Source organism: Ochotona princeps, chromosome 1, assembly GCF_030435755.1.
Source record: "Ochotona princeps isolate mOchPri1 chromosome 1, mOchPri1.hap1, whole genome shotgun sequence".
Lineage (NCBI taxonomy): Eukaryota > Metazoa > Chordata > Mammalia > Lagomorpha > Ochotonidae > Ochotona > Ochotona princeps.
Window position 1 is genome coordinate 1,299,626 of NC_080832.1, and position 13,836 is coordinate 1,313,461.

Sequence of the window (13,836 nt, forward strand, 5' to 3'; positions counted from 1 at the left end):
CAGCTTCCAAGTCATCTGGATTTCATAACACACAACCACCATGTGGAAGGCGAGTCAGGAACTTCACATCAAAACACGGTTCAGGGTTACAGTCGCTGAGCCACACACCAATTAGACACAAACCCACATGTTCCAGAAAGCAGCAGCAGACACAGGAAGGTCGAGAGGCTCGGGGCGCCTCCAGAGGAAACACTGCAAGCCCAGGAGCAGCAGCACCTGTCCCGAGAGCGGCTCCAGCGCTCCCCGGAGCGGAATGGCAGCCACTCCCGCTCCCAGACAGGACGGGCACCGAGGTGCGCAGGACGCCACCCTCAGCTCTACCCCACACGCTGCACGCCATGCTGGCCAAGCCCCAACCATTGTCAAAGGTCAACTGCCCTGCATGGCACCCACCGCACTCCCGGGGACAAGGAAGTGAGTGGGCTCTGCCATGTGCAGGTCTGTGCACAAGATGACCGCAGACACTCCCTGGCCTTGCCACATACACAGGTTTTACAGTTGAGCCAGAGGCCGGGGGCAGGGCGGGGAGCAGGAAGTAAACAGCGCCACATGTGAACCAGACTTCCTGTCTCATTTCAACAACAGACTGTAGTCTGACCACGTTCTACCTCAGTCAGGTGGCTGCTGTTTTTACTGGAAGGCTGATCAGATTTACAGAGAGAAGGAGAGACAGAAGGATCCTCCATCCGCTGGTTTATTCCCCCAGTGGCCACGATGGCCTGAGATAAGCCCATCTCGTCCAAAGCCAGGAGCTAAGCTAGCAGCCAAGACCTTCCTCTGGGTCTCCCACACGGGCACGGGTGGGGTGCCCGATCCCAAGGCTTTGGGCCATCTTCTACTGCTTTCCCAGCAAGGATGGGAAATGGAGCAGCCAGGACAGGAACCAGTGCTCTTGCAAGGTGAGGATTTAGCCACTGAGCCATGGTGCCAGGACCTAGGTGACAATTTTTCTGAGTTAATTCTGGGGCAGCATCTATGTGCTGACACCTAAGCTGAGTTCCATCAGGTAACATATCTACTTACCTTAACTAAAGCCAACAGGTTCCAAACGGCACACAGCCCTCCACCTCGTGTGTCCTGCTACAATGCGGCTTCAGCACACACCATCCTCAAGGCAGACCAATTCACTTTGAGTTTCCTCTCTCATCCACTCTGCCCATCCATTAACTCAGCTGAGAACTGCCATCCAGTAAGTACCCAACAGTATTCGCCACGATGCAGACACTTCCACAGTAAACAAGAAACAATGCCTGCCACCCTGGTCCACTGCGCCCACCACATACCTGCCACCGCGGACTGTCCACTACCTGCCATCTCAGCTCTCCATGGCAAACAACCACAACAACCTGACTAGTCACTGGTAGGAATTCTGAGAGCCACTGGTCCTGCTCCACGGCATAGCAACAGTGTTCCAGGGGCAGGTGTCTAAAGCTGCATTTGGGATGTGCAGACCCCCACTGGGGCCTGGAGTCCCACCCTGGCTCTGCCCCACATCATGCTAGCTGCTAACATGTGACCTGGGAGGCAGCATTTGGGACCAGGCTCCCCACACAGGAAGGGCCAGACTGCCTGCCTCAGCCTGATGGCAAGCATCTGCGGAACAATTACCAGAGGCAAGATGTGTGTCTCCCTGCTTTTCAATTAAGGTAACAGTCTTTAAATCAGCACTCCAATCGTTTTTGCCTTTATACAAACCTCCTCGAAGGCTCATTTCACCGATACAACAAGCCCACCTCAGGGGTCAACAGCTCTTGGAAACGAAGTTGTACTAACAAGTCGCTCTTGGTCCTCTCCCACTGTCTCAGGACTGCTGACATGCCAAGGCAGTACACCCCCTCAGCACATGTGATCCTGCACAGTCCAACGCTGAGAACAACCTGGCCTCCTGGGCCAAGAGCTGGCTGATGTGCGGCATGGCCCTCCAGCCTCCCATCCTGGCCCCACTCCAGCCACACTGGGCTTAGAGCTACCTAAACAACGCCCAAAACCCACACCAGCACTGGATATGCCCCAGGGAGCACGGTCCTCACTACCCTCCACGCTAGAGTCCCAAGAGAACCATCGCAGCTACATGGGAGGAGACCCTTTCTCCTGGGACCACCGTGTCCCTGCAGATACGAGGTGAGGAACATGTGTACAGGGCGACCAACTAGGACCACCTGTCTGAGCAGGCATAAACAGCCTCTGGCAGTCCAGCTTGTACGAAGGCACACAACACGGAAGATGATCAACGAGCCACCCTGGGACTGCCTCTGGGGTCCCTTTCAAGAAAACGTACTTTTCTACCAGTTTTAAATTTATACACGCTATTTCTCCATTGTGGAACAAATGTGAAGAGACTGAAAGTGAGACCACAGAGAGAATCGCCTGTCAGGGTGGCCTCAGCCCTCATGCTTCAGAGGGAAGGGGCTTGGGGCCCAGCCCGTGTGGGAGCACGGGGCAGCTGTGCGGCGGCCTGGGGGCCATGTGGGAGCACGGGGCAGCTGTGCGGCGGCCTGGGGGCCATGTGGGAGCACGGGGCAGCTGTGCGGCGGCCTGGGGGCCATGTGGGAGCACGGGGCAGCTGTGCGGCGGCCTGGGGGCCGTGTGGGAGCACGGGGCAGCTGTGCGGCGGCCTGGGGGCCGTGTGGGAGCACGGGGCAGCTGTGCGGCGGCCTGGGGGCCCGTGCCAAGGGGATCCCTCTCCCAGAGGACCTGTGATGGGTGGCTTTTAGCGTGACCAAGGAGTGAGGGAAAGAAACCACTAAACCTTTTAAAGATCTCTCTTAAGGCAGACACAAGCCACCTGTGATGTGCACCCTGCTCACACACCAGCATCGGCCTTCCCTTGCTCATCCTGGCGCAGGGAGCCCCCACAGCTCCTCCGCCCGCCTCGCCCCCGCGGCCTCCTGGCTTGCGGCAGGGCAGGGCAAGCACCTGGGCTGGACACACTCTCCAAGGCAGGAGTCCACCTGTGACAGCGTCTTGTGGTGTCGTCTCCATGACAAAAGCGCTCTGCTGAAGGGACAAAGAGCAGGCCCTGCTCCCGTGGGTGCGAGTGAGAGCACACAACAGCCCCGGGGCGGGACATGAGGAAGTGCAGAGAGTGCCAACAGGGAGTGCTGTGGCCGGCAGTGTGGGTACTGCAGCTGGGCAGAGGGCGGCCGGACAGGAGAGGCAGTTACAGCTCCAGAGTCCAGGCACGACTGGGCACCGAAGCACAGCTCTCCGCTGAGCAGCCCTGCAGCCCCCACTGCCCGTGCTCCTCAGCAAGAGGCGCCCCAAGCATTCCTGGGAACACACAGGCCTAGGCGGCGCCTCATCCTCTGGCGGCCTGCCCGCTCTGCTGCAACACTGAACAAAGGCCTGACTGTACCTGGTTCTTGGCACACTATCCTAACTGTCCACCTGCCACCTGGCAGGCCGACAAGGACAGAGGTCATACTCTGAGACAAACAGCTAGCAGAAGACGGACGCCTCGAGGGGGGTAGGGGGCGCCCAGGGACTCTGCCCCCTACTTCCTTCACGGGGCACGTTAGCCTACCAAACAAAACTGCCCCACGCCCAAGAGGCTGAATGCCCCTACCTAAAGCAGACTGGAAGCAACACAGACAAGCCAGCCGGGACTGAATAAGCTTGGAGACTGCAGAACCCAAGACCCAAAGCCATAGCCTGCCCTCCACAGCTGTCACACCTCAGGCAGGAGGCTCTTCGACAGTGGACTAACACAGCTCACACGGCACGTGCTCCCACACAGTCCAGTGTGACGGAGTCACGTCCAGCCCAGGACACACCCTCTTCAAGGCCAGCGCTCAGAGCTGTGGGTCTACAGGCTTTAGCACTGGGAGCCAGCCCTGTGCCCAGCATGGTCCCCCCGGCTCGGATTCCCCCAGTCCCGGGACCCAGGGCACTCCTAAAGCTGCCCTGTTCAAGAGTGTCCTCTCTCCCTTGAGCCCTCCTGTTCTCTGCTCTCCACGCACCCCAGCGCCCACTGTTCTGGGCCCACTCTCAGCCTGATCGCTGCTGGAGTCGTCAGTGGCCCTACCACGGACCTCCCATACCTCTCCCAACTACTCATATGGCAAGGACTGGCTGAGATCCCAACTTCTCTGAACGTCTTCCTTTATTAAGACTTCTCTATGGGACTGGTGTTGTGGCATTACGGAGAAAGCCAGCGCCCCATCTGAGCCAATTCTCACGCCAGCAGCTCCATTTCTGAGAAACCAGAGCACCACAGTCCAAGAGTCCACAGATACCCCGAGGATGCCCCCGGCTCCTGGCTGCAGCCTGGCCCAGCTCTGCTTCAGCCATCTGGGGAGAGGAACGCCATCTGGGGAGAGGAACACTGCAGTCCCCTCCCTTCCAGGACACTGGAGGGTTCTGCTACCTCTCTATAACTCTTTCAAATAAATAAACTTTAAAAGGTTTGAATGGCAGTGTTACAGAGAAAAATAGAAGAGATTTTCCACCCAGTTTCCCTTCGCAGATGGCCACAACTGCCAAGACCAAAGCCGGGAGCCAGGGGCTTCATCCAGGTCTCCCACGCAGACACAGGGGCCCAAGCACTGGGGCCGTCTTTGCTTTTTTCCCAAATGAGAGACTCGATCAGAAATGAGGCAGCCAGGACACAAAGTGGCACCTGAGTAGTCTGCTGGCATCGCAGGTGGCAACTTTATCAGCCACCCAAACACTGGCCCTACACCAGACCTTACCAGCCACCCGAACGCTGGCGCTACACCAGACCTTACCAGCCACCCGAACGCTGGCCCTACACCAGACCTTACCAGCCACCCGAACGCTGGCCCTACACCAGACCTTACCAGCCACCCGAACGCTGGCCCTACACCAGACCTTACCAGCCACCTGAACGCTGGCCCTACACCAGACCTTACTAGCGCTTTATAGGCATCAGTCTCGTTAAACCCAAGACTGGAGACAACAAATTTCCCCACAGCTAATTCAGCGAGCATTCAGACGCAGGTGAACATTTGTACTAAACATTAACTTTCAGGATAAAAGAGGCATGGCAGCAAAGCAAACACCTGACTTCTCACAAATTAGCCCTACATGTTCACTTTCTTCCTACCTGGGGTTATGTGCTGTACGCCAGAGAACACCCCACTACAAAGGAACACCCCACTACAGGGACAGACCCCACTGCAAAAGAACATCCCATCACAGGGACAGACCCCACTACAAAGGAACATCCCACCACAGGGACAGACCCCCACTACAAAGGAACATCCCACAGGGACAGACCCCACTACAAAGGGACACCTCACCACAGGGACAGACCCCATTGCAAAGGAACATCCCACAGGGACAGACCCCATTGCAAAGGAACATCCCACCACAGGCACAGACCCCACTGCAAAGGAACATCCCATCACAGGGACAGACCCCATTGCAAAGGAACATCCCATCACAGGGACAGACCCCATTGCAAAGGAACACCCCACCACAGGGACAGAACCCACTACAAAGGAACATCCCATCACAGAGACAGACCCCACTACAAAGGAACATCCCACCACAGGGACAGACCCCACTACAAAGGAACATCCCACCAAAGGGACAGACCCCATTGCAAAGGAACACCCCACCACAGGGACAGACCCCACTGCAAAGGAACACCCCACCACAGGGACAGACCCCACTGCAAAGGAACACCCCACCACAGGGACAGACCCCACTGCAAAGGAACACCCCACCACAGGGACAGACCCCACTGCAAAGGAACACCCCACCACAGGGACAGACTCCACTGCAAAGGAACACCCCACCACAGAGACAGACCCCACTACAAAGGAACAACCCACCAAAGGGACAGACCCCATTGCAAAGGAACACCCCACCACAGGGACAGACCCCACTGCAAAGGAACACCCCACCACAGGGACAGACCCCACTACAAAGGGACACCTCACCACAGAGACAGACCCCACTGCAAAGGAACACCCCACCACAGGGACAGACCCCACTACAAAGGAACACCCCACCACAGGGACAGACCCCACTGCAAAGGAACACCCCACCACAGGGACAGACCCCACTGCAAAGGAACACCCCACCACAGGGACAGACCCCACTGCAAAGGAACACCCCACCACAGGGACAGACCCCACTGCAAAGGAACACCCCACCACAGGGACAGACTCCACTGCAAAGGAACACCCCACCACAGAGACAGACCCCACTACAAAGGAACAACCCACCAAAGGGACAGACCCCATTGCAAAGGAACACCCCACCACAGGGACAGACCCCACTGCAAAGGAACACCCCACCACAGGGACAGACCCCACTACAAAGGGACACCTCACCACAGAGACAGACCCCACTGCAAAGGAACACCCCACCACAGGGACAGACCCCACTGCAAAGGAACACCCCACCACAGGGACAGACCCTACTGCAAAGGAACACCCCACCACAGGGACAGACCCCACTGCAAAGGAACATCCCACCACAGGGACAGACCCCACTACAAAGGAACAACCCACCAAAGGGACAGACCCCATTGCAAAGGAACATCCCACCACAGGGACAGAACCCACTACAAAGGAACATCCCATCACAGAGACAGACCCCACTACAAAGGAACATCCCACCACAGGGACAGACCCCACTACAAAGGAACACCCCACCACAGGGACAGACCCCATTGCAAAGGAACACCCCACCACAGGGACAGACCCCACTGCAAAGGAACACCCCACCACAGGGACAGACCCCACTGCAAAGGAACACCCCACCACAGGGACAGACCCCACTGCAAAGGAACAACCCACCAAAGGGACAGACCCCACTGCAAAGGAACATCCCACCACAGGGACAGACCCCACTACAAAGGAACAACCCACCAAAGGGACAGACCCCACTGCAAAGGAACATCCCACCACAGGGACAGACCCCACTGCAAAGGAACATCCCACCACAGGGACAGACCCCACTACAAAGGAACAACCCACCAAAGGGACAGACCCCACTGCAAAGGAACATCCCACCACAGGGACAGACCCCACTGCAAAGGAACACCCCACCACAGGGACAGAACCCACTACAAAGGAACATCCCACCACAGGGACAGACTCCACTGCAAAGGAACACCCCACCACAGGGACAGACCCCACTGCAAAGGAACACCCCACCACAGGGACAGACCCCACTGCAAAGGAACACCCCACCACAGGGACAGACCCCACTGCAAAGGAAGGCACCTTTGTCGGGGACGTGTGAAAACACCGCAGGGCTCGAGGCAGGAGGGGCTCAGGACTCCCAATGACAGTCCATCCATTCCCAACTCAAATCTGGGACGGTATCATTCCAGCATAGAGGAAAAACAAATCTTACACTCAACTTTTGATCATTAACAATTTAGTATTTCTCAGAATTCCTTCATGAGATGCAACTTAGAAGGCATCTCACTGCTCTAGGAACTCAGGCTTTCCAGACGCCTTCAACAATGCTGCTTCAAGAAAAACCTTAGGGAAGCTGGTGGAAATTGAAGTACTGAAGATTAGCCAAATAATCAAGATCACATGTGGGATCCAGTGCTGTGGCACAGCAAGTGAGACCAGTGCCCATGCCAGCAGCAGCCCGTGCAGACCACAGGGTCTGTCTCAGCTGCCCCGCTTCCCACCCAGCTCCCTGCTAACCGAGTGGGAAAAGCAGTGGCGAGTGGCCTGCGCCCACACGGAAGGTCCAGCACAGCTGCCGCACCCGGCTGAGAAGTGCACAAGCAGTTGGAGGTCTCCCTCTCTGCTCCCACTCTCCAAGAAATCAACTCTTCAGAAACAATGACATTTGCCTCACTGAATATATATGACTCCCAGCTAGAATTCATTAGGAACAAACCCCAGTGAGAAGCAGCCCAGTGAAGAGGCGTGGGAGTAAGTCCCTCCAAGGGTCACACCACGCACTCGTGTCGGCTCAGATCCGCCACTGACGACGGGCTGGAGGCAGCCCAGAGAGCAGCCGGAGCCACGCTCTGCCCCGCACCTGCGACGGTGAGGCCTCGGGGCCCGCAGGGGGCAACGGAGCTCAGTGTGCCTGTGCCATCTCGAGGCCTCCCTCCCACAAGGGCCTTTTCACAATAGGAAGGCACCCCACTCTGAGCTGAGAGCACCCTGGTTCCTCCCCAGCAAACAACACTGAGCCACGGCCAACCTGAGGCGGGCAGAGAGCAGGGCCACACGAGCCCGGCTCTTACCTTTGCCGCCACGATGCTGAGGCCCATTCCATTCTGCTTCTTCAAGGTCACAGTGATGATCTCGGGCTCCTTCCTCAGAGGCTGGGCCTGGCGGAGAAGCACAGGTTACTGAGATGGAACGCGTGCACTGCACGTGCTCAGGAGCTCACAACACAGCCAGCAGCCAACAAGGGGAACGGCAAGGCCAAAGCCACACCATGTGCTTCCCGAGTCAGCCCGAGGAACTGAACGACAGCATTCAACTCCTGTCCTCAAGCCGAGTGTGGTCATGACCTCTACAGACTTCCAGGGACACAGGCAGCCCAGGCCCGCCCCACCACTCGGCGGCCAGCCGCCTGCTGAGCTGCGTCCTGGGAGCCCAGGACTGTGGTCCCAGCTGCTGCACACACCAAGAGTGAATCAGCTGGCGGGAAGTTTCTGCCTATACCTTCTGACCACTTCTCAAACAAAATATATAGCTAATTTTTCATTAATATCAGGTCACTTGGGGAGTGAATCATCAGAGGAAGATCTTCCTCTCTGCCTCTCCTTCTCTCTATATATAACTTGGCAATAAAAATAAATCTTAAAAAAATCTATCATAAAGGAAAAAACCGATTTTTACTTGCAATCAATTGCAAGGTTTACTTATAGCCTAAGAAGAAACGTGAACTTATTTTATACAGCCTACAGGAAGGACAGACAACATGAAGACACAGCCGCTCAGGGGCAGTACTGAGCACTCCGAGTCTACGGCGCCAAGGTCCCAGCCCCGCGGCCAGGCCAGCTACCGGGCAGCGGCATCCAACAACAGGACACATGCCCAAAGTCATGCCAAAGGGTAAGCACAGCTGAGAAAATGGCACAGAGCAAGGGAGAACCTGGCTAACCAAACAAGCCAGGAAAGCTTATCTCAACAAGGTTAAATACAAGCACTTTCACTTGGAATGAAAATTTAAAAGCCTGTGAGAAGAATATTTTGAGGGCCTGGCACAGTAGCCTAGCAGTTAAAGTCCTTGCCTTGAATGTGTCAGGATCCCATATGGGCGCCGGTTCTAATCCTGGCGGTCCCGCTTCCCATCCAGCTCCCTGCTTGTGGCCTGGGAAAGCAGTCAAGGACAGCCCAAGCCTTGAGACCCACATGGGAGACCTGGAAGAACCTCCTGGCTCCTGCTCAGCTCAGTTTCGGCTGGTGTGACCACTTGGGGGGGGGGGGGGTGAACCATCAGATGAAAGAGCTTCCTCTCTGTCTCTCCTCCTATCTGTATATCTGACTTAGCAATAAAAATAAAGTTTTTAAAAAAGGAAAAAAATTGAGAGGATTACAGAAAATTAGATGATGTTCATCAAAATCTATAGTCTGAGGAATCTGGAAACGAACCAGAAAGACAAGAAATCACGGCTCCACCCGAGAGGGTGTTTGTCCCTGCTGCTGGGGTCATGAATACAGCGTTGGAGCACCGCGTGTCACGTTCGGTGCCCGGGCTAGGGCCCAGCTCTGCAGCAAGCGCAGCTCCCGCTAACGCACCTGGGAAACAGCATCACGCTCGGGGGCCCGAGTCTCAGCCAGCCACCTGGGAGACCTGGACTGAGCTCCAAGAACCTGGTTTGGGCTCGGCCTAGCCCCAGCTACTGCTGTTGTCACTTGGGAAGTGACTCTGAAGACGGCACACTCCTATCTCTCTTTGTCAATTAAATCCTAACAAACGCAGCAGCTACTATTACGTAGGATTGACAAGCAAGCGCTCGCCAGCAGGGTCGGGAAGAGGCATGAGAAGCCGGCTCACTCATCAGTACACGTGACCGTGGAGCTCACGGCCGTGGATGGCTCTGCAGGTTTCCAAGGCTGAAGCATGCAAGCAATCCTAAACGCCTGACTGTGAACTGGGTAAACAGAAAGCGTCCTTGGCTCTGGCCTTGGGCACAGGCTCCATGTCACTGCCTGGGTAAACAGAAAGCGTCCTTGGCTCTGGCCTTGGGCACGGGCTCCATGTCACTGCCTGGGTAAACAGAAAGCGTCCTTGGCTCTGGCCTTGGGCACGGGCTCCACGTCACTGCCTGGGAAAGCAGTGGGAGGCGGCCCAACTCCTGGGCCTGTGGCCCGAGTAGGGGACCCCAGGGGACCCAGGGTGCTGGCTCAGGCCTGGCGGCCCTACCCGCTGCGGCCATCTGGGGAGTGAACCAGTGGTTCCAAGACCTTGCTCTCTCTGTCACTGTCTTCTTAAAATAAACAATTCCCATGATTTGTCTGAAGCTTCTTGCCCCTGACTCTCGTAAAGGGCCAGCACTGTCAGAGCCAGCTAAGCCGTCCCTTGTGACACCCAGCGTGCCACAGGGGCGCCCTGCACAGCCCCGGCCCTGAGCTCCGCCTGACTCCGCCCCATCTAGAGACGGGATCAGTGGATCAAAGCTCTCTTTCCTTCTCTCACGCTGCCTTCCAAATAAATAGGAAAAATCTTAACAATCTGTAAAAAAAACTCTCTGTAGGAAGCAACATTAGAATTTTCCCTAAAAATATATGAAACCAGAATATGATAAGCTTTATTACTCTTCCAAAAAGACAGAAAATATTAGTAAATGTGACATACATTCAAGGCAAGCTTAGGAAAAAATATTTTTCTAATAAAACCTGTTAAAGCTACGATATTAATGTTTTAAAATACTAAACTAAGGCTGACAAAGTATGATCATAAAATTATTTTTAAAAGCACCGTTTATAGACAAAAGTGTAAAGATACTGTCTATAGGTAAATAACAAATTTATCTATATAAGGCATGGGTTGGAGCGATTTTAATAAAATCGTATTTAAGTGACTAAATTTGGTGACCAAAAGCGTGCTCAGGGCACGTAAGCGGCTGCTCCACGTCAGAGTCAGGCGGCCTCGTCTCCGTCCTGCCAGCCCCACAATACTTGCCAGTTCTGTGTTGTCCCGCACAAGCTGGTCTTCATCATCAGCACCTTCAAAGTGGATTGTCCAAGTGCCCGGGGACCGTGCGTGAGGGATTAACCTGCAAAACCCTAAGCAGCGAAAGAGCAGGTCACCAAGTGGAGAGGGCACACGCCACACACGCTCCGCAGGACCAACTGCGGCCGCTCTCCGTCTGCATCTTTATTCCTTCTGCAACAAGAGCATTTCAAGACGTGTCCTGTTGTGTGTCTGGTTCATTTTAGCACCAAAGAGAAGCAAACTCGGACTCTACTTGATCTGTTTTCCGAAACAACATTTCCTTGCTTCTCTGTGCACTCTACTAGCCTGGGAGGTACAGGAGGGGACTGGGCAAGGCCAGCCCAGGGCTGCTGCCTGCCCGCCACACTCAGAGCTGGCCAAGGACACACACACTGACCTGCCCAGGAACTCCAGTCACCTAGCTCTGTCTCACAAATCTGCCCAAACTTTCTTGTAAGGTCATTCAATTAAAGTTCTAACAAACAAATGTCAGAATAACTGCATAACATTGTAAACGACATCTCAGGGCCAATGCTGTGGCACGGCTGATTGTGCCCCTGCCTTTGGTCACCAATGTGTCATTTGGTCACCAATTCACTTCCCATCCCCCTGCCTGCTGATGCACCTGGGAAAGCAGAAAACGGACCAAGTGCTTGGGCCCCTGCACCCACATGGGAGAAGCCCCGATGAGGCCCAGGCTCCTGGCTTCAGCCTGGCCCAGCACCAGCTGCTGCGGCCATTTGGGGAGCGAACCAGCAGAAGAAAGGCTCCTCTCTCTCTTGCTCTGTCCTTATCTCGGTAGCTCTTTCAAATTTTAAATAAAATAAATCTTAACAACAATAAGAATACCTCTGGTATTTTCATCAAAGTCAAACACATCTTTACAAAAGCCTTACAGTTCTAGGCGTATGGTTCTTCATTTAGTCTTCAGTTTCTCAGTGGTTTTCCCGACACACTGTAGCACCTGCCCTTACACAGGGACCAACCTGCGTGCCTTCGGCAGCCCAGGCACCCAGCAGCACTAACCAGGCTGGCAGAGAGGACCCTCTGACCACGAGAGGACACAGCCCATGGCCAGAGAACCAGCCTGACCGCTGCTTTTGGACTCTTACGAGGTTTAGTCTTCACAGAAGGAAAAGGAGATGTCAGCAATATCAAAGTGAATCTACTTGATTTTATTCTTTTTTAAACTGTTATGGATTTGGGCCCGGTTCATATCCCAACTGCTCCACTTCCCACCCAGCTCCCTGCTTGTGGCCTGGGAAGGCAGTGGAGGACGGCCCAAGGCCTTGGGGCCTGGCACCCTCATGGGAGACTGGGAAGAGGCTCCTGGCTCCTGGCTTCAGTTCAGACCGCTCAGCTCCGGCCGTTGTGGCCACTTGGGGAGCGAACCAGCAGACGGAAGGTCTTTGCCTCTCCTTCTCTCTATAAATCTGACTTTCCAATACAAACAAATAAATCTTTCTTTTTTTAAGTCAGGCCTTCAACTGAGTTTCACTAAAATACACCCTACACCTTGAATGTCGTGCTCACACTCCATGGACTCAGATTCACCAGACTGGAGTATCAGCAAACGCACGCTCCGTCTCACGTCTCCTTAACAAAGCGACCACACTGCAGGGAGGCGGTCTGCGTCATCAGCCTAAGGCATGCAGCTCAGAGCTGCTATGAGTTCAGACTGGTTTGACAGTCCTCTCATAGAAATCTCCTTTGTGTATGAAAGCACAAAGGAACACACAGCAACAGCACACAGCCCTGAAGTCAGCTTACAAAGAACCAAGCCTGGAGAGGTGCAGCACGAGTGCCAGAGAGAAACCAGCAATTCTTTCTAAGGCTTTCACAGGAGACAGGCGCTCAGAAAACAAGGCGGCCATGCCAAGAACATGACGGAAGAGCACAGGTGCCCGAGAAGTCACCACCCACGGGCGCCCGCGGGCAATTCGCCAACAGAGCTTCAAGCCCACACCTTGCTCTTCTCCAAGCTGGCAGGTCTGTAAGGCACATGTTATGAAACTGGCAGCTGCTCAAGCATTCTAAGTTACGTACTTTTTCCTATCGCTAACCTGGGCTCCTGCGGGCTTCCTGGCATGGGGCTGGCAGCACACCTGAGAAGCCAAGGGTGCCCACCAGTACATGCCCACAACAGAGTTCAGCACTTGGCAAATGCCATGTGGCAGGCCACACCAACATTAGTGCCTGCGCAGGGACACGAGGGAAGCAGACAGGCTCAGAGGCGAGGCCTGGTTTCCCAAAGCAGGAGCAGCGTCTCAAGGCAGGGGCCAACAAGGAGAGACGGCCCCCAGGTCTCTCCCGGGAGCACAGACGGGAAACAGGGCCCTGGATGGTTCTCCTCAGTTCACTGCCATCCTAGAGATGACAGGGAGGAGGGCCTGGAGCCCGAAAGAGGTCACCCCAGGGGCAGCCTGGCCACTGCAGGCACTTTGGGAATGCTGGGAGGTGGAGGGGAGGCCTCTATAGCTCTGCTTCTCAAACAAGAAACTGAAGGCAGAGATGAGTGTGTGACTCGCGGCTGGCACCACACGGGCAGTGCGGTCCCAGGCAGCAGTGCACTCTGCACAGTAACCACAGCCCACTCCTCAGAGATTGCCTGGCCCAGAGGAAGCTCTGGGGGACAGGGCTCTAACTGGAGTGCAGGCAAGCCACTTCCAAGTTTACACCTCAGCTCTCAGCAGACGAGCCCCTTCCTGGACTCAGGAC

The 13,836-nt window shown here is 55.3% G+C and overlaps 1 protein-coding gene across 2 annotated transcripts in view; it reads right to left on the minus strand.

Annotated features, from left to right (window-relative positions):
• The window catches only part of AFDN (afadin, adherens junction formation factor), a 126,615-nt gene that overhangs the window by 25,779 nt on the left and 87,000 nt on the right, over positions 1–13,836 (minus strand). For both annotated transcript variants that reach the window (XM_058674117.1, XM_058673672.1), the window contains exons 21-22: positions 11,086–11,189; positions 8,192–8,278 (exon numbers count right to left, since the gene is read on the minus strand). In XM_058674117.1, the coding sequence (XP_058530100.1) occupies positions 8,192–8,278; positions 11,086–11,189 (191 nt within the window). The remainder of the gene's footprint in view (positions 1–8,191; positions 8,279–11,085; positions 11,190–13,836) is intronic.